At 46.8% G+C, this 24347-nt stretch overlaps 1 protein-coding gene and 1 pseudogene across 1 annotated transcript in view; both read left to right on the forward strand.

Annotated features, from left to right (window-relative positions):
* HTR3D (5-hydroxytryptamine receptor 3D pseudogene) lies at positions 1–7482 on the forward strand (annotated as a pseudogene).
* Positions 21744–24347, forward strand: part of LOC105480604 (5-hydroxytryptamine receptor 3C) — a 34623-nt gene continuing 32019 nt past the window's right edge. Inside the window, exons 1-3 of the mRNA XM_071090009.1 lie at positions 21744–21810; positions 23387–23547; positions 23972–24016. Of these exons, the coding sequence (XP_070946110.1) occupies positions 21744–21810; positions 23387–23547; positions 23972–24016 (273 nt within the window). The remainder of the gene's footprint in view (positions 21811–23386; positions 23548–23971; positions 24017–24347) is intronic.

The following is a 24347-nucleotide window of genomic DNA, read 5'->3' on the forward strand; positions in this document are numbered from 1 at the left end:
CATATATGTATTATTCAAAGGTAGGGCTCAAGGTGTGGTCTGAGTTTTTTTAAGGTTAACATCATCATCAAGTACCCAGAGAAGTGCCAAAGAGAGGAAGATGGAAAGAGGCTGGTTCCACGGGAAAGGATTCCTCCTCGGCTTCATCCTCCACCTGCTGCTGCAAGGTACCATAACATAAGAGTAAGAGCTGAGCAGACATGTAACTCTTGGGAAGCCGAGAAAACAGGCTAATATTTGTTATTCCTAGATAGTCAATGATTGGATGTTCATTATGGTAAAAATGATGCTCATGTCATTGACAACTTTGTACCTCTTCCTAGGATCCTAACATTTAGTTGACTCTTTTCTTTTTTTTCTTTCTTTCTTTTTTTTTTTTCTTTTTTTTTTTTTGAGATGGAGTCTTGGTCTATTACCCAGGCTAGAGTGCAGTGGCACCATCTCGGCTCACTGCAACCTCCACTTCCCAGGTTCAAACGATCTCGTGCCTCAGCCTCCTGAGTCGCTGGGATTACAGGCACCCGCCACCACGTCGGCTAATTTTTGTATTTTTAGTAGAGATGGGGTTTCACCATGTTGGCCAGGCTGGTCTTGAACTCCTGTCCTCAGGTGATCCACCCGCCTCGGCCTCCCAAAGTGTTGGGATTACAGGCGTGAGCCACTGAGCCCAGCCTGAGAATTATTTAAAATAATCTCAGTGATGAAGACTACTAAATGTTAGAACAATCACAGCACATAGTAAAGACACAGTAAATACTCATTAAATTGAAAAAACTGAAATTGATTTGTTTTCTTAAGATCTCATATGTCTCACACTACCTACCTGATTACCTCCCTTATCATTAATTTATTAGCATCTATGACATATTAATACAGTGAGGCGGAGAACTGTGAGTGCAAAATTTGTCACTGACATCACTCGCATGGCTCCACATTGGAGGTAAGCAAAAGAAGGACCCTGGGGGAAGGTGGAGAGGTTGCAGTGAGATTGTTAAGGACGTGGCAGGACACTATAAAGTGGTGGTTAGGGTTGAGTTTGCGTACACATCTGGACAGGTTTTGCATGGGGATAAAACAGTGGCACTGAGGATGGATCCCTGACTCAGCTCACCTCATCAACTTCCACCATTTGCCTACCAGCCCAGCCCACCCTTCCTGACCAGGAAGGAGGAGCTCACTTGCTTCTCCCAGTGCCCCCTGTTTTCTCTCCATGCAGAAACACTCTCCAGGCCCCCCAGCCCTGGCCCTCCTCTCTCAGAGTCTCTGCTCACTACAGGAAAGGGCAACACTTTAATTATCAATTGCTCAGGCTTTGGCCAGCATGGGGTGGACCCTGCTGCCTTTCAAGCAGTGTTTGTCAGAAAGGCTGTCGGTCCAGTCACCAACTACAGCATCCCCATTCATGTCAACATCACCTTCACCCTGTCTGCCATCTGGAAGTGGTAAGTCCTCACCCAACACTGCAGTCATCTAGTGGTGAGCAGTGGACCCTCTGATTGGATTTTTTGTTTGTTTGTTTTTATTTTTTTGAGATGGAGTCTCGCTCTTGTCACCCAGGCTGGAGTGCAGTGGTGCAATCTCAGCTCACTGCAACCTCTGCCTCCCAGTTTCAAGCGATTCTCCTGCCTCAGCCTCCGGAATGTGCCACCACACCCAGCTAATTTTTGTATTTTTAGTAGAGACAGGGTTTCACCATGTTGGCCAGGCTGGTCTCAAATTCGTGACCTCAGGTGATCCTCCTGCCTTGGTCTCCCAAAGTTCTGGGATTACAGGCATGAGCCACCATGCCCGGCCCTCTGATTGGATTTTGTAAAATTGGTTACAACAAAAAAATCAAACAACCAAATTCAAAAATGGGCAAGGGACTTGAAAAGACATTTCTCCAAAGAAGATATACAAATAGCCAATAAGCACAAGAAAAGATGTTTGTTCAATGTTACTAATAGTTAAGAAAATGCGGATCAAAACTACAATAAGATACCATCTAACACCCATTAGGAGGGCTACTATTAAAAACAAACAGAAGCCAGGCAAGGTGGCACATGCCTGTAATCTCAGCACTTTGGGAGGCTGAGGTGGGTGGATCACCTGAGGTCAGGAGTTCAAGACCAACCCGACCAACATGGTGAAACCCTGTCTCTACTAAAAATACAAAAATTAGCTGGGTGTGGTGGCAGGTACCTGTAATCCCAGCTACTAGGGAGGCTGAGACAGGAGAATTGCTTGAACCCAGGAGGTGGAGGTTGCAGAGAGCCAAGATTGTGCCACTGCAGTCCAGCCTGGGAGACAGAGCAAGACTCTGTCTCAAAAAAACAAAGCAAAACAAAAAAACAGAAAATAACAAGTGTTGGTGATGATGTGGAGAAATTGGAACCCTTGTGCACTGCATGTGAGGATGTAAAATGGTGTAGCCACTGTGGAAAAACAGTATGGCTATTTCTCAAAATATTAAAAATAGTATTACCATGCAACCAAATAATTAGGCTTCTGGATAAATACCCAAAAAAAAGTGAAAACAGGATATTTGTACACTTACATTCATAGCAGAATTACTCACAATAGTTAAAACTCGGAAGCAGTCTAAGTGTCTATTGATAGATGAATGGACAGATTAAATGTGGCACGTACTTACAATGGAATATTATGCAGCCTTCAAGTGGAACAAAATTCTAACACTTGCCACAATGTGGGCAAGCCTTGAGGATATTATGCTAAGTGAAATAAGTCAGTCACAAAAGGACAAATGGTGTATATGTCTAATTTTATAGAGACAGAAAGTAGAATAGCGGTTGCCAGGGATTGGAAAGAGGGTGAAAAAGGGAATTACTGTTTAATGGGTGTACAGTTTCCATTTTGCAAGAAGAAAAGATCTCTGGTGATGGAGGGTGGTGGCTGGACAACAATGTGAATGTGTTTAATGCCACTGAACTGTACACTTAAAATGGTTAAGAGAGTACATTTTACGTTATATATTTTTATCACAATAAAATATTGAAAAAATTATTTTTAGCCTGGGCAGCATGGCGAAACCCCATCTCTACTAAAAATACAAAAAGTTACCTGGGCATGGTGGTACATGCCTCTAATCCCAGCTGCTCGGGAGGCTGAGGCAGGAGGCAGGAGGCAGGAGAATCGCTTGAACCCAGGAGGCAGAGTTTGCAGTGAGCCAAGATGGCACCACTGCACTCCAGCCTGGGAGACAGAGCAAGATTCTGCCTCAAAAAAAAAAAGAAAAAATGACACTTAAAAGTGTTTTAAAAAGTAGAGCTGTATTCTGGGGAGTGGAAAGGCATGATAAGAAATGCTGCAATGACATTACTGCAGGTAAAATCTGTTCTTTTTGGAATACTTGTCAAGAAACATTTTCCCAATAGACCTTCTTACTAGGTTTTTTTGGTTATATTTTCCATGTACTTTGAATTGTTTTGACCTGTATATTTCCATGGCTTAGATCAAAAATCATTATTGCTACATGGAACAGACTTGAAAGTGAGCAAGGAGGGGGTGGTGGCACGGGACCTGCCTTCCTGGAGTTAATCATCTAGATGAAAGCTTCTTTTCCAGGATTCACATCTTCAACTGGTGACATCATTCCTGTGGCTAAATATGGTATGACAGACTCAGTTTCCCCTTTCCTGTACTCTGGTACTTCTGGAAAAAAGGGTACCTCCCTTTTTTCCACTGCTAGGTCCAGTTTTGCAGAGTATATTGGATAAAGCTGAAAATATCCATAAATTAGACAAGGTCAAATGATCAGACCAATAATGAAAATATAAAACTTTCTGATTATTCTGCTGGTATAGGAGGGCAGAGAAGGGGCACAGGGGGAAGGTGGCATACACTAAGGCCACGGGAGCCAATACTTATGTGGCTCCATCTCAGGGAATCCTGAACCAAGCTCAAGCTCTGTCTTGAGAATACTGAGGTAAACAAACAAGGCTTTGTTAGTGTGATGGCTGTCAGTAGACAGGTGGTGGGAGAGGAAAGAAATGGGTGAAAAAAGGGAATGGGAAGGTGCAGAAGACAGAGCAAAACTAAAACTAGCTCCCTCCCTGTGTTTTTCTCATGCCATGGTTTCCTACAGATCTAGCACAATCAATTTTTTTTTTTTTTTGAAAGAGAGTCTCACTCTGTTGCCCAGGCTTGAGTGCAGTGGTGCAATCTCAGGCCACTGCAACCTCCACCTCCTGGGTTCAAGCGATTTCCCTGCCTCCTGTCTCAGCCTCCTGAGTATCTGGGATTACAGGGGCCTGCCACCACACCCAGCTAATTTTTGTATTTTTAGTGGAGACGGGGTTTCACCATGTTGGCCAGGCTGGTCTCGAACTTCTGACCTCAGGTGATCCACCCACCTCAACCTTCCAAAGTGCTGGGATTACAGGCATGAGCCACCGTGCCTGGCCTGGGCACAATCAATTTGTGCAGTGGAACCCAGATGAATGCAGAGGCATCAAGAAGTCCGGCATGGCAACTGAGAACCTATGGCTTTCAGATGTCTTCATCGAGCAGTCGTGAGTCTCAGGGCCAAAAATGCAAAATGGAAACCACATCTACAGGGAAGGACATGATGTTACCAATAAGGCCACACAAAGACTCAACTTAGAAAAGAGCCGGATCTGAATTGAAGAACTTACAAACCCCCAGAATATGATTATAGGTAGAAGAAAGAAGTCATCTGAGTGGGACTGGAGCTCAAGAATGGGATGACCTGAGAGAGAAAGAAGGTCAAGTCTGATGGGGAAACCCACAGCACCTACCTCTCTGTCCTTCTCCCACACAGCATCAGTGTGGATCAGACACCTGCAGGTCTCATGGCTAGTATGTCAATAGTGAAGGTCACATCAAATACAATAAGCCAATGGGGGTGGTCAGCATCTGTAAACTGGACACCTTCTATTTCCCCTTCCATGAACAGAGCTGCACGCTGTCCTTCAACTCTTTCACCTACACAGGTTAGTGGGGCTCACTAAAGTAGACTGTTGAGAGGCAGAGAGACGGCTTTGATTGAGAAGAGGACAGAAAGCTGGGAACAGTGAGGGAATCTTGCTGAAAAGGGCCTGGATGCTAAGGAGTGAGGGATCCAACAGTCTGGGCAAGGGACTTGGGAGCATTTGGGGAGGCTGAGTCATCGGGGCCTGCTTTGCAGTGGAGAACACGGGCCCGGGCATGGAGAAGGACGTCCAGGAGCTTTCAGATACATCACAGAACCTCATTCAGAGCAAGGAGGGAGTGCGTACTGCTGGGTATCTACCAAAGAGCAATAAAAGTGACCATGGCCACTAACCAGTATGAACAAGCCATCTTCTATGTGAGCTCAGGGGCTGAGACCAGGTTTCACCATGTTAGCCAGGCTGGTCTTGAACTCCTGGCCTCAGGTGATCCACCTGCCTCCGCCTCCCAAAGTGCTGGGATTACGGGCGTGAACCACAGAGCCTGGCCTTTGTCACTCTTGTTTTTTTGAGATAGAGTTTTGTTCTTGTCACCCAGGCTGGAGTGCAATGGCGTGATCTCGGCTCACTGCAACCTCCACTTCCCGGGTTCAAGTGATTCTCCTACTTCAGCCTCCTGAGTAGCTGGGATTACAGGGACCCGCCACCATGCCCAGCTAATTTATGTATTTTTAGTAGAGATGGGGTTTCGCCACATTCGCCAGCAGGTCTCGAAGTCCTGAACTCAGGTATCTGCCTGCCTCGGCCTCCCAAAGTGCTGGGATTACAGGCATGAGCCACTGTGCCCAGCCTTTTGTCACTTTTTCACTGATAAACCTTCAGTACTGAAACAATACCTGGTACTCAGTAAATAGTTACTAAACAAAGCATCCCTTGAGGAAGAAACAAAGCCTCTATGCCAGTGATTCACAGTGAGGGTGAGCTCCCCCTTCCCCAGTGGCTGTCAGAACTTTTTGGAAGGCAGGAATTTTTGTTATTTTTAAAAAGATATGGTAGAAAGAGTTAGCAAACACTGTCTTAGGGATATTATGATTCCAAATCCTGATAACCCCAAAATATCTGCTACTCTCTGCTTTCCCTCCCACTGGTCTCAAATGTCCTCCTGCAAAGTCACTAGAGATTAGACCTTGATGAGAACAGCAATTAGAAATGAAAAGATAAAATGCACGTGACACCTAAGTCGGTGGTTCCACAGTCTGGCTAAGAGCACATCGGTAGGAATAAAAATTTAAGTGGAGAAAGTTGACACCTTGGGCCAAAAGGAATGAGATACAGTAGATTTCAGTAGTAAGCAGCGTGGAAGACTCTAACCTTGTGAGATGCCTTTGGATGGAGAGACCGGATGGTGAAAGGGACGGGAGGCAATATTTCCTTACTAGACAGTTTGGCCTGGGACAAATTCCAGTTCTTGCTATTACCTGTCTTGATAGCCTCCCATCCTACTCCTCACTTGCCCCTCCCTCTCCTCCCTACCAGGTGGTCATCAGGTGCAGGCACAGGCCCAGCCCCTACGTGGTAAACTTTCTGGTGCCCAGTGCCATTCTGGTTGCCATCGACATCCTCAGTTTCTACCTGCCACTGGAAAGTAGGAACTATGCCCCATTCAAGACGACTGTTCTGCTGGGCTACAGCGTCTTCTTGCTCATGATGAATGACTTGCTCCCAGCCACTGGCACTTCATCACACACTTCATCAGTACGTCCTCTCTTCCATCAAGAGAGCAAAAGCAAGGTGTGGGTTGGATGGGGAGAGGGACCGGCAGAACCAGGTGAAGTGAAAAGGGATCCCAGAAAAAGATCCTCTGGGAAAGAAACAAGAAATCCTAGGTGGTGCCTCTGGCCCTCTTGCAGACCCCCTTGCCTGCAGGTGTCTACTTCGCCCTGTGCCTCTCCCTGATGGTAGACAGCTTGCCGGACACCATCTTCATCACCCACCTGCTGCACGTGGCCACCACCCATCTCCCACCCCTGCCTCAGTGGCTCTACTCCCTGCTGCTCCACTGCGCCAGCCCAGGGAGATGCTGTCCCACTGCGCCCCAGAAGGGAAATAAGGGCCTGGGTCTCACCCCCACCCACCTGCCTGGTGAGGGAAGTCACACTTCCCCTTCCCCCACCTCCACTTCTCTTCTCCTGCCTCCTTCCCTGTCTCCCTCCCTGTATAGGTGACATTTGCAGCCCGTGGCTGAGTCTCTGTCTTTCTGTAAGTGTGAAGGAGCCAGAAGTATCAGCAGGGCAGATGCCAGGCCCTGAGGAGGCAGAGTTGACAGGGGGCTCAGAATGGACAAGGGCCCAGTGGGAACGTGAGGCCCAGAAGCAGCACTCGGTGGAGCTGTGGGTGCAGTTCAGTCACGTGATGGACGCCCTGCTCTTCCGCCTCTACCTGCTCTTCATGGCCTCCTCCATCCTCACTGTCATATGCCTCTGGAACACCTAGGCAGGTGCTCAGCTGCCAACTTCAGTCTGGAGTTATTTTTGCCTCCAGAAACCAGCCAGGCTCTCACGCCTGTCCAAATTTCAGCCTCACAGCCCTGGCAACCACCTCATTTTTAACCCAGTCCTCTGTGTAGTTTCAGACCAGACCTGAATAGTCTCCTATGCCCTCCAAAAGTCGGGTCCTTGCTACTGCATGCCATCAGCCCCACTCAGCCCTCCCATACCTCCCTTGCGCCTCAGGATTCAGGTTCCTAGGGTACGTCCTTGATTAAATCACCCCAATACGCCCATTTGCAGAAAGTATTGGCTTTTCCCTGAATTCTGTTACGGTAAAAAAAGAAAAATCTTGAGATTGAGAGTCTTCTTGCAGAAACTTCTCCTCATTAGCCAAAGTAAGAAGGATTTTCTCTTATGTGTGTGTTTTTTTAAGTCTATCAGACAACATGTAAAGTGTAGGGAAGAGAAAGAAGGGGCCAAAATCTATTAGAAGGAATTACAGTAAAACAGAGATTAACTTCCTAAATCCAGTTACTCTGGACTTAAGCTTCAGAAATTAATGTGCCAAAACTAGGCCTCTCCTGCTTAAGGAGCACAGCCTTTTGTCACAGCCTGACATATGACTCATTCATCATTAAGTACTTAGAGTGTTAACATAATCCTGCATTACCGTTAAAGTGTCTGTGTTGCAATTTGAGTTGATCTACCCTTAATCATGCTAAGAAAAGAACATAAGGTCAAGGGAAGCACATTTGAAAATGACATCTACTTTACTTGGGAGGAACACAAATGCCCTTGTATGAACTGGAAAGTGCCTTTTCCTAACACTTGCCTTATTATTTTGAAGGTCTCTTCCTAGGGACCACTAGCTGCCTTGCACAAGTAGTGCCCTTGGACGTGCGAGCTAAGGCATTTGTTGGTTCAGAAAGCACCTATTTGAGAGCAACTTAACTACAACTCGAACATCATATTTTCTTTTTCGCAACGATTTATTTCCATTTCTTTCATTTATTCTGCTACTTTCTGTCTGTAGCTTATATTTCCCAAATCATGACCATCTAGGAGTAAAAATAGACTCACAAAATGGTTCACTAAATAATATTTCTCTGGCTTCTCCTCTCCACTGCTCTTTCCCAAACTCCTTTGGCTCCCTCTGATCACTGTAGATGCCCAAAGGGTGGCAAGGCTGATAACGTCCACTAGAGGTGCTGCTAGTAGTGCCTGCCAAAAGTTCTACCCCACGTTGGCTGCAAGAGGATCTGCTCTCTCAGAGCCGAAGCCATGGTGGGGACTGGATCCTGGAGCTACAGAGGTTCCCAACTGGATGCTGCAACCCCAGGACCAGCTGTCACTTGCTCTTTTCTTTCAGTTCCACTGGGACTCCGGAGGGGCCCATGGGCATCTGGGGTGTTAAGTCAGAAATACCCTGCAATACTCTGAATCCTTCCTGTCACTCAGGCCCATGGTCTTCAAACCAAATTGTGTCCCTTCATTCTCTTTGTAGGATGCATTTTTGTTTGTTTGTTTGTTTCGAAGGTCTTTTTCTCCTCAGTTTCCAGAACGCTGTCACACATTCTTTTCACCATCACCATCCTCCAGGCATATCCACAACCTGGAGAATACAACCCTCACATTCACCTAAGTAAATTGCTGTGTCTGTCATTATTTTGGCAGTTCCTGTACTCACAGCTTTCTAAAAGGTGGGCCTTCAGAAAAGACACAGTAATAGTAATAATAATAACCACCAGTTATTGAGTTACTAATATGTGGCAGGCACTCTAAGTGCGCTGTATGAATACTTATAGTAACCCTATGAAGTAGGAACCATAGATTCAAAAACCTTTGGAGCCAAATGTGTTTTGGAGTTCGGAATTTTTCAGATTTTAAAAAGGTCATAAGTGTGTATTTATTTACTATGTATTACTGACACCCCAACTAGGGTACGGAGCAGCACCCTGTAACCAAGCACATTAATATTTCTGCAATGAAATATATGAATATTCACACTAGGTGGAAAAAATAAAACTACGAATAGCTTTGCGTCAATTCTGGTCTGGTTTTGCCACCAAATATTTGGCTTTTTTTTTTTTTTTTTTTTTTTTTTTTTGAGACAGAGTTTCGCTCTTGTTTCCCAGGTTGGAGTGCAATGGCGGGATCTCGGCGCGATCTCCACCTCCCAGGTTCAAGCGATTCTCCTGCTTCAGCCTCTCGAGTAGCTGGGATTACAGGCATCCGCCACCACGCCTGGCTAATTTTTTGTATTTTTAGTAGAGACAGAGTTTCACCATGTTGGCCAGACTGGTCGCGAGCTCCTGACCTCAGGTGATCCACCTGCCTCGGCCTCCCAAAGTACTGGGATTACAGGCATGAGGCACTGCGCCCGGCCGCCACCAAATATTTGTAAAAAATCATTTGGTTTTCCAAGCCGTTTAGATTTTAGAACTGTGGTTTCGTATTATTGTCTCCATTTTTTACCCGTAGAAAATGAAGACAGAGAGGCCAGTTAGTGGTCTCACAAGGCTCCACAGCTAGTTAAGTGACAGAGCTGCAGTTTGACCCGAGGCTGGCTGACTCCTGGAGGCTGGACTCCTAACCTGTCTGCTACACTGCTTTCCAAATTGAGGAGGAAACCCAGAGAGGTGCTCAGAGTCCCATGTGGAGACATCAGTATCACTTCAAGTCTCTATCGGTTGACACTTGAGGAGAATTAAAACAGGAAGAGCAAGGCCCTGATCAGGATCCCAAAGACAAACTTTCTTTTACATTTCCTTTTACTCCCTCCCCTACTTCCCCGAGTCTCACCCCTATCCCTTACCCACTACCTCCCCACCTCTGTCATAAGACCCAGCACCTAAGTTCACTATTTATACTTTCTCCATTCCTTTCTGGAGAGTGTATTTCCCAAATCGACTCTGAGCAATCCATCTTTTCTCTGTGCTCCCTCTGGATTTAGTTTTTTTGCTGCTAATGTACGTTCTACTGCCAGACCCTTGCGGACCTTCCACTCCTATAACCCCATCCTGAGTTGGTCTTTCTCACTTAGAAACTCATCCTAAACTTTTTTGGAGTAGCTTGTTTACCCAGCTTTTGAGGGGCTCTGAAATTATTTAAGATCAATTTGCATTATTTTGTCTTCCCCCCATCTTCAGGTACATATTTCTTTCTTTTTCTTTCTTTTTTCCTTTTTTTTTTTTTTTGTTTTTTTTTTTTTGAGACGGAGTTTTACTCTGTCACCCAGGCTGGAGTGCAGTGGTGCAATCTTGGCTCAATGCAACCTTCACCTCCCAGGTTAAAGCAATTCTCCTGCCTCAGCCTCCTGAGCTAGGACTACAGGCATGCACCACCATGCCTGGCTAATTTTTTTGTACTTTTAGTAGAGCTGGGGTTTTACCATGTTGGCCAGGCTGGTCTCGAACTCCTGACCTCAGGTGATCTGCCCACCTTGGCCTCCCAAAGTGCTGGGATTACAGGCGGGAGCCACCGTGCCCAGCCGGGTACATATTTCTCTGCTTCGTTTCTTCACATTTTCCCCAAAATGTAGCTTTAAGTTTTATTTTAACAGAAAGTCTGCAGTTTATCTTTTTTGACACATGGATTAAGATTCTATATATCTCCTTTTAGTAAGGCATGATATAATTATAGTGATTTTATTTTCTCCACAACCAAAATCTGAACATGTGATCCTAACATCAATGGTAATCGTACAGAACCTTTGAATCTGGAGCTCTCCCACAAAATTAACAGGTGTGCCTGCTGCTTCACTGTTCCACCTATAATAGAATCATATGATAAGTACACTTTGTGCTAATGACTTTCCTTTTGTTATCTGGCAAACCTCTGAAAGGCTTTGCAAGGTAATTTATGACCTCTTTAGAAACCTTGCTTATAGGCACTGGTCCTGCCTGTGCCACCTTGCATTTGATGGCCTGTTTCTGCCTGGCGGCTCCTCACTTTGTCCATTTATCTGCTGTGCTATCCTGTGTTTCTCACATGTTCACTTTCTCATTAGCTAAACCATTATAAGTAGTATTTCAGCCAGGCACGGTGGCTCACACCTGTAATCCCAGCACTTTGGGAGTCCAAGGCAGGCGGATCCATTGAGCTCAGGAGTTCGAGACCAGCCTGGGCAACAGTCTAAACCTCATCTCTATAAAAAATACAAAAAAATTGTCAGGGTACTGTGGCATGCACCTGTGGTCCCAGCTACTTAGGAGGCCAAGGCAGGAGGATCTCTTGAGCCTGGGAAGTCAAGGCTGCAGTGAGCCGAGATCACGCCACTGCACTGCAGCCTGGGTGACAGAGTGAGACCCTGTCTCAAAAAAAAAAAAAAAAATCATTTTTCCATGTTTAATCTTTCTTTTGGTTCCGGATTAACCGCACGCTAGAATATTTGTCTCATTATCATGTTTGCTTCCCCTGCCCTTTCCTTCAGGTCTACTCTAAGGTGTGCAGCCACAGGCATTATTTCAAACCTGTCCTTTTTCTCCTCTTCTATTTCTGATTTTCCCTTTGATAACCTCTCTTATTTGACAGTTCGTTGGCACTAGTTCTTTTATACAGCAGGAAAAAACAAAGGTACAGAAGGGAGAAATCTGGCATCTGGCAGTCCTGGGTTTTTAATCTGATGCCATTACTTGCTAGTTGGATCATCTTGGCCAACTGGCTTAACCTTATAAATTTAATTTTTTTTCATTTGTAAAGTAGAGCTAAAATACAGATTAAATTATGTTTCAAATATTGCTATTGACAAATTATTAATAAGTTGATAGAAGCTGCAAAACTGAATGTGAAACAGTAGAGAGCATCCGTTTTTCATGCAGGCTGAAATCTGAAGTGCAAAACAGTCTTCTAGGTGGGAGGCAAGAGACATAAAGAATTACAGACTTCGCGCTCAACCCCCTCCTTTTTCAGACGGGAAAAATGAAGTGGAGAGAAGTGAAGTGACAAATATGAGGTTGTCATCATTCAACAGTGCCTGGGACAAGAGCCTGGGCCTGTGAAAGTGGCAGCCACAGGTGAAGGCTTGTCCATCAGCCTTTTTCCCCAGGTGCGGCTCAGGAGGCCCAGGATGCTCCCACTCTACTGCTCCCAGGCACTATAGCAGCCTGACCTCAGCTTGTGACCCAGCTGGCTGTTTGGGTGCTTTAGATGCCTCCTGCTCTCCCAGCTGCCTAGCCCTGGCCAATGGCCTCTGCATGTGATTGCCATCCATCCGGGATGCAGAATGGCGGCCTCACAGCCTCCTTCCACCATCAAATTCTGCCCTTGCCAGCTAACATCTATATTCCAAATCTGATCTCCCAGAGTCCCAGATGAACGGAGCCACCAGGGGCCATGCAGTGTGATCCTCTTGGGATAAGCTGAGGAGACAGATATTGGTGCCTGTGATTTGCAAAACTACAGCTGCTGTCCCTACTATTTACCTTGGGATCCAAGCACTGTTCAGGCCCAGGGATTTCACTGATGAAAACCTAGGGACATAATGAACCAGTCAACAAGATTCCCTAGCTATGGAATAATAAAAAGAGCAAAGAAAGAGCAATAGAATCAGATTAATCTGGCTTCGAATCTGGATTCTACCAATTTCCACCCGAGTGGACACTGAGCAAGTTTTTTGTTTTTGTTTTTTTGTTTTGTTTTGTTTTTAGATAGAGACTCACTCTGTCACCCAGGCTGGAGTGCAGTGACGCGATTTCAGCTCACTGCAACCTCCACCTCCTGGGTTCAAGTGATTCTCCTGCCTCAGCCTCCCGAGTAGCTGGAATTACAGGCACCCACCGCCACTCCTGGTTAATTTTTGTATTTTTAGTAGAGATGGGGTTTCACCATGTTGGCCAAGCTGGTCTCGAACTCCTGACCTCAGGTGATCCACCTGCCTCGGCCTCCCAAAGTGCTAGGATTACAGGCATGAGCCACTGTGCCTGGCCTGAGCAAGACTTTGGACCTCTCTGCAACTCAGTTTCCTTTTCTTTTCTTTCTTTCTTTCTTTGCTTCCTTTCTTCTTTCCTTCCTTCTTTTTCTTTCTTTTTTGACAGGGTCTCACCCAATCACCCAGGCTGGAGGGCAGTGGTGTAATCTCAGCTCACTGCAACCTCCATCTCAGCCTCCCAAGTAGCTGGGACTAAAGGCATGCGCCACCACACCTGGCTAATTTTTGTATTCTTTGTAGAGATGGAGTTTCACCATGTCACCCAGGCTGGCCTCAAACCTCTGAGCTCAAGCAATCTGCCTGCCTCAGCCTACAAAAGTGCTGGGATTACAGGTGTGAGGCACCCCACCCAGCCTCTTTGTTTTGTAAGACAGGGTCTTGCTGGAGTACAGTAGTGCAATCATGGCTCACTGCAGCCTTGAACTCCTAGGCTCAAGTGATCCTCCCGCTTCAGCCTCCCAAGTAACTGGGACTACAGGCATATGTAGAAATGGGGTCTCACTATATTGCCCAGGTTAGTGTCAAACTCCTGGCCTCAAGCGATCTTCCCACTTTGGCCTCCCAAAGTGCTGGATTACAGGTGTGAATCACTACACCCCAGCCTCAGTTTTCCAATCTGTAAAATGAGAATTCTGTAATAATACTGAGGTCTGAAAGCAGTCATGAGGATAAGAATACTGTAAGTAAAGTGCTTAACACTGTATAGGGCACATGGCACAAACTCAATTAGTGGTGGCTCTGGTAGACTATTCTGAGCCTGGCATTTTCTGGAAAGTTAGAGAAGCATTCAGAAATAAAAGGCTGGGGCTGGGCATGGTGGCTCGCGCCTGTAATCCCAGCACTTTGGGAGGCTGAGGCAGGTGGATCACCTGAGGTCAGGAGTTCAAGACCATCCTGGCCAACATGGCAAAACCCCATATCTACTAAAAAAAAAAATAGCAAACTTAGCTGGGTGTGGTGGTGCACACCTGTATTCTCACCTACCTGGGAGGCTGAGGCAGGAGAATCACTTGAACCTAGGAGATGGAGGTTGCAGTAAGCCGACACCATGCCACTGTACTCCAGCCTGGGTGACAGAGCAAGACTCTGTCTCAAAAAAATAATAAAATTAAAAGAGAGAAAGAAAGAAAAGGCTAGGCCCTGGCTCCAGCCCTCTGAATCCCATCTGCTGCAGACCACAGTGCTTCTACCAACCCCAATCACCCCCAGACTGCACTCAGGACAAAGGCCCACACCCTAGCCACACCACAGAAACAGCAGCTAACTTCTCTGATATGGCCTCAGGACTCCCATGCAGCTCCCAACCACCTCTTACATCTTCCCAGGGTGCCTGTGTCCCCTCCCGTCATGCATAGTGAACGGGCAGTCCAGGCATTTAACAAACATTTATTGACTGTCTGCTAGTACATGCCATATACTGGGGATACAAAAAAGAAGAAGATGTGATTCCTGCTCTCCAAGACATTACAGAGCAGTAGGGGAGATGTATGTGCAAAGAGATGCTTCCAATGTAGGGATCATGATAGAGTTCAGGTATGTGTGGGCATGCATGTGCTTGCAAGAGGAAGGCTTCACAGAAGACCAGATACTTGAGCTGAGCTGAATCTTTAAGAATTGATTGGCCGGGTGCAGTGGCTCACGCCTGTATTCCCAGCACTTTGGGAGGCAGAGGTGGGCGGATCACCTGAGGTCAAGAGTTCAAGCTCAGCCTGGCCAACATGGTGAAACCCCGTCTCTACTAAAATACAAAAAATTGGCCGGGTATGGTGGCCCACGCCTGTAGTCCCAGCTACTCAGGAGGCTGAGGCAGGAGAATCGCTTGAACGCAGAGGCAGAGATTGCACCACTGCACTCCAGCCTGGGCAACAGAGTGAGACTCCATCTCGAAAGAAAAAAAAAAAAGAATTGATTAGGCCGGGTGTGATGGTTTATGCCTGTGAGCCACCAGCACTTTGGGAGACCGAGGCGGGTGGATCACGAGGTCAAGAGATTGAGACCATCCTGGACAACATGGTGAAACCCCATCTCTACTAAAAATACAAAAAAAATTAGCCAGGCGTGGTGACACGCACCTGTAGTCCCAGCTACTCAGGAGGCTGAGGCAGAAGAATTGCTTGAACCTGGGAGGCAGAGGTTGAAATGAGCTAAGATCACTCCACTGCACTCCAACCTGGGTGACAGAGCAAGACTCTGTCTCAATTTAAAAAAAAAAAAAAAAGAATTGATTAATAGCACAGGAAAACAATGGTAGAAAGTGTATTTTAGATTGAGAAAAATATAGAGGTGTAAAATCATATATTATGTGGCTGGGGGTGCTGTTTCTAATATGGCCCACCCATATTAGAATCACTCATGAATGAAATGGAAATTCCTGAGGACAACTGCCTGCACTTCTGATTTGGAGCCAAGACTGTGATTTAGGGACAGAAGGATGAGGGTAGAGCACATGAGGTAATTCTGATACACATTAAAGATAAGAACAACTCTTTTAGAACATAAAATTCTAGGCAAAAAACGATGGGGAGCTAGGTGGGAGTTACGTCAGGGAGTATATTTTATATCATGCTCAGGAGCTAGATTTCATCGTGGAGGCCTATGGTTCTCCAAGTGTGGTCCCAAGGCCAGCTAGCTGCAGAGCAGCAACACCTGGAAGTCCATTGGAAACACAGATTCTCAGGCCCAACAATTTTAACTACTATCAACAATGGGAGCCATTGAAAGATTTCAAGTATAAGAAAGACAGGGTCAGCCAGGTGCGGTGGCTCACGCCTGTAATCCTAGCACTCGTGAGGCTGAGGCGGGTGGATTGCCTGAGCTCAGGAGTTCGAGACCAGCCTGGGCAACACGGTGAAACCCCATCTCTACTAAAATACAAAAAAATTAGCCAGGCATGGTGGCGTGTGCCTGTAGTCCCAGCTACTTGGGAGGCTGAAGCAGGAGAATTGTTTGAACCCAGGAGGTGGAGGTTGCAGTGAGCCGAGATTATACCACTGCACCACTCTAGCCTGGGTGACAGAGCAAGACTCCGTCTCCAAAACAAAGAAAAAAAAAAAAAAAGACATGGTCAGATTTGCATTTCAAACAAATGAACTCAGAATAATCTAGAAGGATAGATAATGTAGCAAATACCAAACTAGGAGTGAGATCACTAAGCAGGTGACCAGGTGTGAAGCTGGAAGGTTTTGATGGTAATGCACGCTTGCCAGAGAGATTCTTTGCCTTAACTTTCTACCCTCCTGGGAAGGCTGGCTATGCTGCACGAGGCCATTCTCCAACGAGGGCACCTAGAGGATGGGCAGCCCTAGGCAGAAGGAAATGCTTTTCCAGGCAACTCAGGGATAGCTATTGCAGAGCTGCAACCAAGGTTTAGGGAATTCCAAGGAAACACAAAGGTTTCTGGAAACACCGACACCTGACTTGATGGTATTCTCCAACAGATCTAGGGCTGCCCCCCCAAACACGAAGGCCTTGGAAACCCAGCCCTGCAGTGTCCTTAGCACTGACTCAAACCACCTCTGGCTCTCCTGAGCCTCTGAAGGCCCAAGTGCTCCTGTGTCCAGCCTCTAGCCTTTCTGGAACGTCCGATTCTGACTATTCAGCCACCCGGGGTACCCTCAGCCAGAACAAGCTGTGCATCCCAGGCCAGGACAATACTCACACAGTGCCTCCACAGGGTGTACGAAACCGATGAAAGGTGACACTTGCCCTCATTTCAGAGTAGAGCAAGCTTTCATGCCTACTCACGCAGACCTTGCCGGCTGGCCTGGCGCCGGACCCCAGCACTGCACTCCTAAATCCAGTGTCTGTGCCCCAACCCTTCTGAAGAAGTTTCACCTTGGTGTCCTAAGGTCTTAGGGAATCTATTGCCCAAACTCCCTATTTCCGATCCCCAGAGTACAGCCCAGCAGACACCAGGTGCCAATACTAAAGTACCTGGACAGGAGTCTCAAGTGTCTGCTGTCAGCCCATACTGGGAGTTTCATGAGAGGGGCTAGGAATTGTCTTGTCAGTCAGAAGAGGGGGTGGGAGGAGAGGAGAGGATGTGATGACCACCCTATTGTCATTTGGGATTTTAAAAAGCATTGAACTTGGCCGGGCGCGGTGGCTCAAGCCTGTAATCCCAGCACTTTGGGAGGCCAAGACGGACGGATCACGAGGTCAGGAGTTCGAGACCATCCTGGCTAACACGGTGAAACCCCGTCTCTACTAAAAAATACAAAAAAACTAGCCGGGCGAGGTGGTGGGCGCCTGTAGTCCCAGCTACTCGGGAGGCTGAGGCAGGAGAATGGCGTAAAAACCCGGGAGGCGGAGCTTGCAGTGAGCTGAGATCCGGCCACTGCACTCCACCCTGGGCGACATAGCGAGACTCCGTCTCAAAAAAAAAAAAAAAAAAAAAAAAAAAAGCATTGAACTTCTAGAATCCCAACTTGCCAAGTGTACTCAAGTGCAGGCAATTTTACCCCTAAGAAGGCCTTTGGCAATCTCTGGAGCCATTATTAATGGTTGCAACTAGGGTGGGGGGATCCTACTGGCATCTGACGGGCCAGAGTTGCTGCTAAACTTCCTCCAAAGAATTACCCGGCCCCAAATGTCAACAGTGTTGAGGTCAAGAAACCCTGCTCTAGGTAACCGCAGGCTCATAGGAATCCTAACTGAACCCAGAATTACCCAAGGAGGCAGTTAAAGCCTAAATTCAGAGGCTCTATTTCCAGATGTTGTCCTGGCCGAGTGCCCAAGAATTCTAGAGATAAGTAAACCCAAGACATAAGCTCCAAAGATGCCCAGAGAAAGAAGACAGTGTGGAGGAAGTCCCTGACCCTTCCACAGTGACCTCTGAGTCAGAGAAGAGCTTCTGAGCCACCATGAAAGCCTATAGCTTGGTTTAGGAAGGACATGTGCTGGGAATTAAAATGGGAGCCATAAAGACTACCCAGGATATTCCAGAGAATGTAGGAATGTAGGGAACACGTATTCCTGATGGCCTTAGAAAAATGACATCTGGGCCAGGTGCGGAGGCTCATGCCTGTAATCCCAACACTTTGGGAGGCCTAGGCGGGCAGATCACCTGAGGTCTGGAGTTTGAGACCAGCCTGGCCAACATGGTTTCACCGTCTCTACTAAAACTACAAAAATTAGCTGAGCATGGTGGCACACGCCTGTAATCCCAGCTAACTGGGAGGCTGAGGCAGAAGAATCTCTTGAACCCTGGAGGCAGAGGTTGCAGTGAGCCAAGATCACGCCATTGCTCTCCAGCCTGGGTGACAAGAGCAAAACTCCATATCGGAAAAAAAAAAAAAAAAAAAAAAAAAAAGATATCTCCGCTACTGAAGCTCTATGGCTGACCTCCCCTTTCTGAGAGCCCATTGGAGAAGGGACAGAGGAGGCAGGCACTCCCAGGACACACTGTCCAAGTCACGTTGTGACATTGTACTTTGGTCCTAAATGGCTTGATAGGTCAAATCTAAAGGACAGACTTCATGCTCCATTTCTGCCAGGTTGTTCAGTCATCCTCAGTCCCCACTTCCCTCCTTTTAAGCTGAGAATCACCCTGACGATAGGCCATTTTTTCCAGGGTTCCTATACCCTAGATCGACGCCTTGTATAGTCCAAAACCAGGGTCCTAGGATCTCATTTGCTGCTCTCTCTTCTTCAGTCCACTTCCGGGGCCATTCACATACCTGGCTTTCCAGATCGGTCCTTGATTGCACCTGTGTTTGACTTGCTTTAAAAGTACATTATGTATAGAACCACCTGGCTGCCTGGCTTGGGAGGGCATCTGTAGCCTGGCCAGTTGCCCCAGCCCTCATGACAACAACTTCCTCCTTGTGTCAGCCAGTACCTTGTGTTGCAGGTGCCAACGTGTCTCCCAGGTGAACCCTTTCAAGTCATGAAAGAACGCTCTAAACCATGAGCAGGTTTCCTTCCTTCTTTCTTTTCTTTCTTTCTCTCTTTCTCCTTCCTTTCTTCCTGCCTTCCTGCCTTCCTTCTCTGTCTCTTCCCTTTCTTTCTTTCTTTCTCTCTCTTTCTTTCTTTCTTTCTTTCTTTCTTTCTTTCTTTCTTTCTTTCTTTCTTTCCTTCCTTCCTCCTTCCTTCCTTCCTTCCTTCCTTCCTTCCTTCCTTCCTTCCTTCCTTTTTTTGAGATGGAGTCACGCTCTGTCACCCAGGCTCAAGTGCAGTGGTGTGATCTTGGCTCACTTCACCTCCCGGGTTCAAGTGATTCTCCTGCCTCAGCCTCCTGAGTAGCACACATCTTTCTCCCTCCCTCCCTCCATCCCTCCCTTCCTGCTTGCTTGCTCGCTCTCTCTCTTTCTCTCTCCTTTCTTATAGAGTCTTGCTCTGTTGCTCAGGCTGGAACATAGTGGCACCATTATGGCTCGCTGCAGCCTTGACCTTCTGGGGTCAAGCAATTCTCTCACCTCAGCCTCCCAAGTAGTGAGAACTATAAGCACACACCAGCACACCTGGCTCATTTTAAAAATTACTTTTTGTCTGGGTGCGGTGGCTCACACCTGTAATCCCAGTAATTTGGGAGGCCGAGGCAGGTGGACCACAAGGTCAAGAGCTCGAGACCATCCTGGCCAACACGGTGAAACCCCGTCTCTACTAAAAATACAAAAATTAGCTGGGCATGGTAGTGCATGGCTGTAGTCCCAGCTACTCGAGAGACTGAGACAAATAATTGCTTAAACCCAGGAGGCAGAGGTTGCAGTGAGCCGAGATTGCGCCACTGCACTCCAGCCTGGGTGACAGAGCAAGACTCCGTCTCAAAAAAATAAATAAATAAATAAAATTACTTTTTGTAGAGTTGGGGTCTCACTATGTTGCCTATGCTGGTCTCAAACTCCTGGGCTCAAGTGGTCTTCCTGCCTCGGCCTCCCAAAGTGGGATTACAGGTGTGAGCCACCATGCCTGGCCTGGAGCAGGTTTTCTAACAATTCCTCTGTTCCCTTCTCTTCCTCCCTTTCTTGCTCCTTCCACTCCAGTACTTCTAGCCACGTTTCTGCTTCTCTTTCTCCCCTCTTTGATTCTTCCTTTCCGTTCAACCTCTGGCTCAGGCTGGCCAAGTTTCCAAATCAGGGAAGAAATTATTTGCAGAGCTGGTAGGTCTGAAGGACTGTGGCTACTGCAAACCTCAAATGGAATCCACTGCAGCCCCCTCCAGTTGCCTTCCTACTTTGGGCCTCTAAGTTATTCCTGCATTTTTCAGCACTTTCTACTTAGGGCTGTCCTGATCATCGATTCTGAACAAAGTTTCTTTTGTATTCTACATCTGGCCCTTCACCCTTTCTGCAAGGAAAAAATGTCCAAGTCTTTCTGGAAATGTAGCTTAGATACTTGAAATAAAAATGCTCCAATTCATTCATTTGAGCCGATTTTTTTAAAATAGGAATGTGGTGACATAAGACATAATATTAACACATGCCAATAATATTGATGTTAGCTGAGATTACTAGTTTACAATAACGCTATGTATTAACACTATTGACAGCACAAAGTGTTACTATCTTAATTTTATGATTTTTTATTATCATGTAATCAATGCATAGCCTAAAAATTATATAGAGAACATTGGTTTGGGGAGAATAAATCAGAAAGGCAGAGACACTGTAAAGAGAAAATCTAGTTAGGGGCTACTGGAAAAGTACAGACACTAGATGATGAATGCATGAACCAAGCTTTATAATTTGGCATTTGGAATAATTCCACTGTCAACAAAAGCTGTAAGATACTTTGGTAAGGGGGCCGGGCTTGGTGGCTCAGGCCTATAATCCCAGCACTTTGGGAGTCCGAGGCGGGCGGATCATGAGGTCAGGAGATTGAGACCATCCTGGCTAACACAGTGAAACCCCGTCTCTACTAAAAATACAAAAAAGTAGCCGGGCGTGGTGGCGGGTGCCTATAGTCCCAGCTACTCCGGAGGCTAAGGCAAGAGAATCACTTGAACCAGGGAGGTGGAGGTTGCAGGGAGCCGAGATGGCGCCACTGCACTCCAGCCTGGGCAACAGAGTGAAACTCTGTCTCAAAAAAAAAAAAAAAGATATACTTTGGTATTCATAACCAAATCACTAAGTATTGCCACCTTTCCAAATCTGCAGAGTCCCTGGTCTCAGAAGCACACAATCCTAATTTCCCCAGCCCACATTCTCTCATTAAGGCACATTATCTTGTTTTGGATCTCAGCACACAGCTGCCAAACAGAATGCTTCTCCCCAGTGTCCGCCCAATTTTCTGCCTGCCTGGAGCCCGGAAGGTGCACCTGGGCAGAGCCAACACAGGACACTTGGTGGGACCTCTCTGGCCACAGGCTCTCACAGGGAGTGGTCACTTGCCATGAGTAGTATTCAAAACCAGCAAGCAAGGTGTGGTCTGAGCTCCTTTAAGCTCCAGCGTTTGGGGGCTCCTGGTGAGTCCCCAGAGAAGAGTCCAGAAAGAAGAATGGAAGGAGGGTGGCCTGCGAGGGGGGGTGTCCTCCTCTGCCTCACTGTCAGTCTTCTGCTTCAAGGTAAGATGGGACAAGAACAGGGAAGACCAGAATGTGGTTCTGAGGGACACCTGGACTCACCTCTAGCACTTGGAGGGCATTCAGAATGAACGTGTTAAATATTTCTTCCATAATGTCTGTGTCCTGATTTCCTTTTGCTGACAGGTAGAAAAACATTTCACTGATGAGTACAAACAGACTTTCTCTATTCCTGCCTGCACAGGGATCTATCAAACCGTCTCATTTCACCACTTCTCCAATTCCACCTTTTCACCGACTTCTGATGCTCCTCTGCCTCAACCCTCTTCCCCCCTCCTTGTCTCTGTTTCTCTTGATGTGATATCTATGGGAAGAGTAGCTGCTGATTTTAAACATGCCCTGAGGGAGGGGACAATCTGAGGTGGAAATGAGTAGATATTTTGCTTCCATGAAGTAATATTTGTTCCCAATCTGGGCACGTACCTTAAATATTATGGAAAGAGATGGAGATAGAGAGAAGGAGGCAGAGAAAAGAACCATATAATGATGGCAATGGGGCAAAGATGCCACTCAGGTACTACCCAGATGGCTCCCGTGGCCAAGAGACGATATCTGCACCGGTCTCACTTTGTGGTTTTTTGTTTTTTGTTGTTGTTTGTTTTTTGACATGGAGTCTCACTCTGTTGCCCAGGCTGGAGTGCAGTGGCGTGATCTCGGCTCACTGCAACCTCCGCCTCCCAGGTTCAAGTGATTCTCCTGACTTAGCTTCCTGAATAGTTGGGATTACAGGCGCACACCACCACACCCAGCTGATTTTTGTATTTTTAGTAGAGATGGGGTTTCACCATGTTGGCCAGGATGGTCTCGATCTCTTGACCTTATGATCTACCCACCTCGGCCTCCCAAAGTGCTGGGATTACAGGCATGAGCCACCGCGCCTGGCACACCGGCCTCACTTTGTGACTGAACAAATGCTGTATGCTCAGTGATGTCACCTCGTGATCCCAATGCTAGAAATAACCCACAAGATAACTGAGGTCACTAAATCTGAGAAGAGCAAAATGAATGCATAGCACCAAGGTAAGCACCTAGTCAGATACCTACTACATTTCCCATATCTACCTAGTAAGCACAGTTGTGTAAAATGTCTCTTATCCTCTTGATAAATCAGTTCTTGCCTTCAGTAGACCTAAGATCCTAAGAGTTAGAGAGAGAAATGCATTAGCATCGATTTTTAGGTGACCTGGACCACAAGATTTGGGCAGTTCTACTGCTAGGTGAGCCAAGAGCCTTGCGACGGGTACATTAAAGGACTCCTGGAAGTAGCTGCCATTGCACTTAAGCCAAGTTTTCATACAGATTTGGGCAAACTTTGCATGAGGATGAAACAATGGGAATGAGAATAGAGCCCTGACCTCAGCTCACCACATCAACTTCCACCATTTGCCTACCAGCCCAGCCCATCATCCCCCAACCATGGCCTTGGGAGTCTTGGCATGGGAAGGAGGGGCTCACCTGCTCCTCTCAGTATATCCCCTATTTTGTCTCTCTGCAGAGAGACTCCAGCCCTGGAAATAGAGTCCCTCTCTCACGGAGTCTCTGCTCTCTATGGGAAAAGGCGACGCTTTTACCATCAATTGCTCAGGCTTTGACCAGCATGGGGTTGACCCTGCTGCCTTCCAAGCAGTGTTTGACAGAAAGGCCTTCTGTCCATTCACCAACTACAGCATCCCTACCCATGTCAACATCTCCTTCACCCTGTCTGCCATCCTGGGAGTGGTGAGATTTAGTCCCTGCATCTTTCCCATGGCTTCTAATAAGGAACAAGGACCCTCTGCCCTGTCAACCCAACATGGCCCTGGCCCCGTGGTGAACAAGAGGTACCCTGGATGGATTTAACACAAGTTAGATGGTTTTCCTATGCAATGGAGAGGCACGAAGAAGAATACTACAGTGATATTTTTTCAGGAAGCCATTTGTCTTTGAATCCTGTCGTTTCTAGAATTCTCTAGAAAAAAGTAGTCTGTATATTAATTAAAATCAGAATTGCCCGTAGACACAAGGGAAACAAGTGAGGAAAAGACAATTCAGCGTCTACAACAATGCCTGACCCAATAAATTAGTAAATATTGGTGGGAATATGAGGTGGACATGGGCCAAACCTTTTTACACTAATAATCCTGCATGGAAATTTCCTCGTCAGGATGCACAGCTCCAGCTGCTGATGTCATTCCTGTGGATGGATTTGGTAAGGCAGATTCAAGTATCTCCTCCCCACTTCATTTATAATTTTAAGCCTGAGGAGTTAGAAGTGACTTAAAGGGGCCAGGAGCGGTGGCTCACGCCTATAATCCCAGCACTTTGGGAGGCCGAGGCAGGTGGATCACCTGAGGTCAGGAGTTCGAGACCAGCCTGACCAACATGGTAAAACTCCATCGCTAATAAAAATACAAAAATTATCTGGGTGTGGTGGCAGGTGCCTGTAATCCCAGCTATTCGAGAGGCTGAGACAGAAGAATTGCTTGAACCAGGGAGGCAGAGGTTGCAGAGAGCCAAGATTGTGCCACTGCACCCCAGCC

The sequence above is a fragment of the Macaca nemestrina genome, chromosome 2, assembly GCF_043159975.1.
Source record: "Macaca nemestrina isolate mMacNem1 chromosome 2, mMacNem.hap1, whole genome shotgun sequence".
Lineage (NCBI taxonomy): Eukaryota > Metazoa > Chordata > Mammalia > Primates > Cercopithecidae > Macaca > Macaca nemestrina.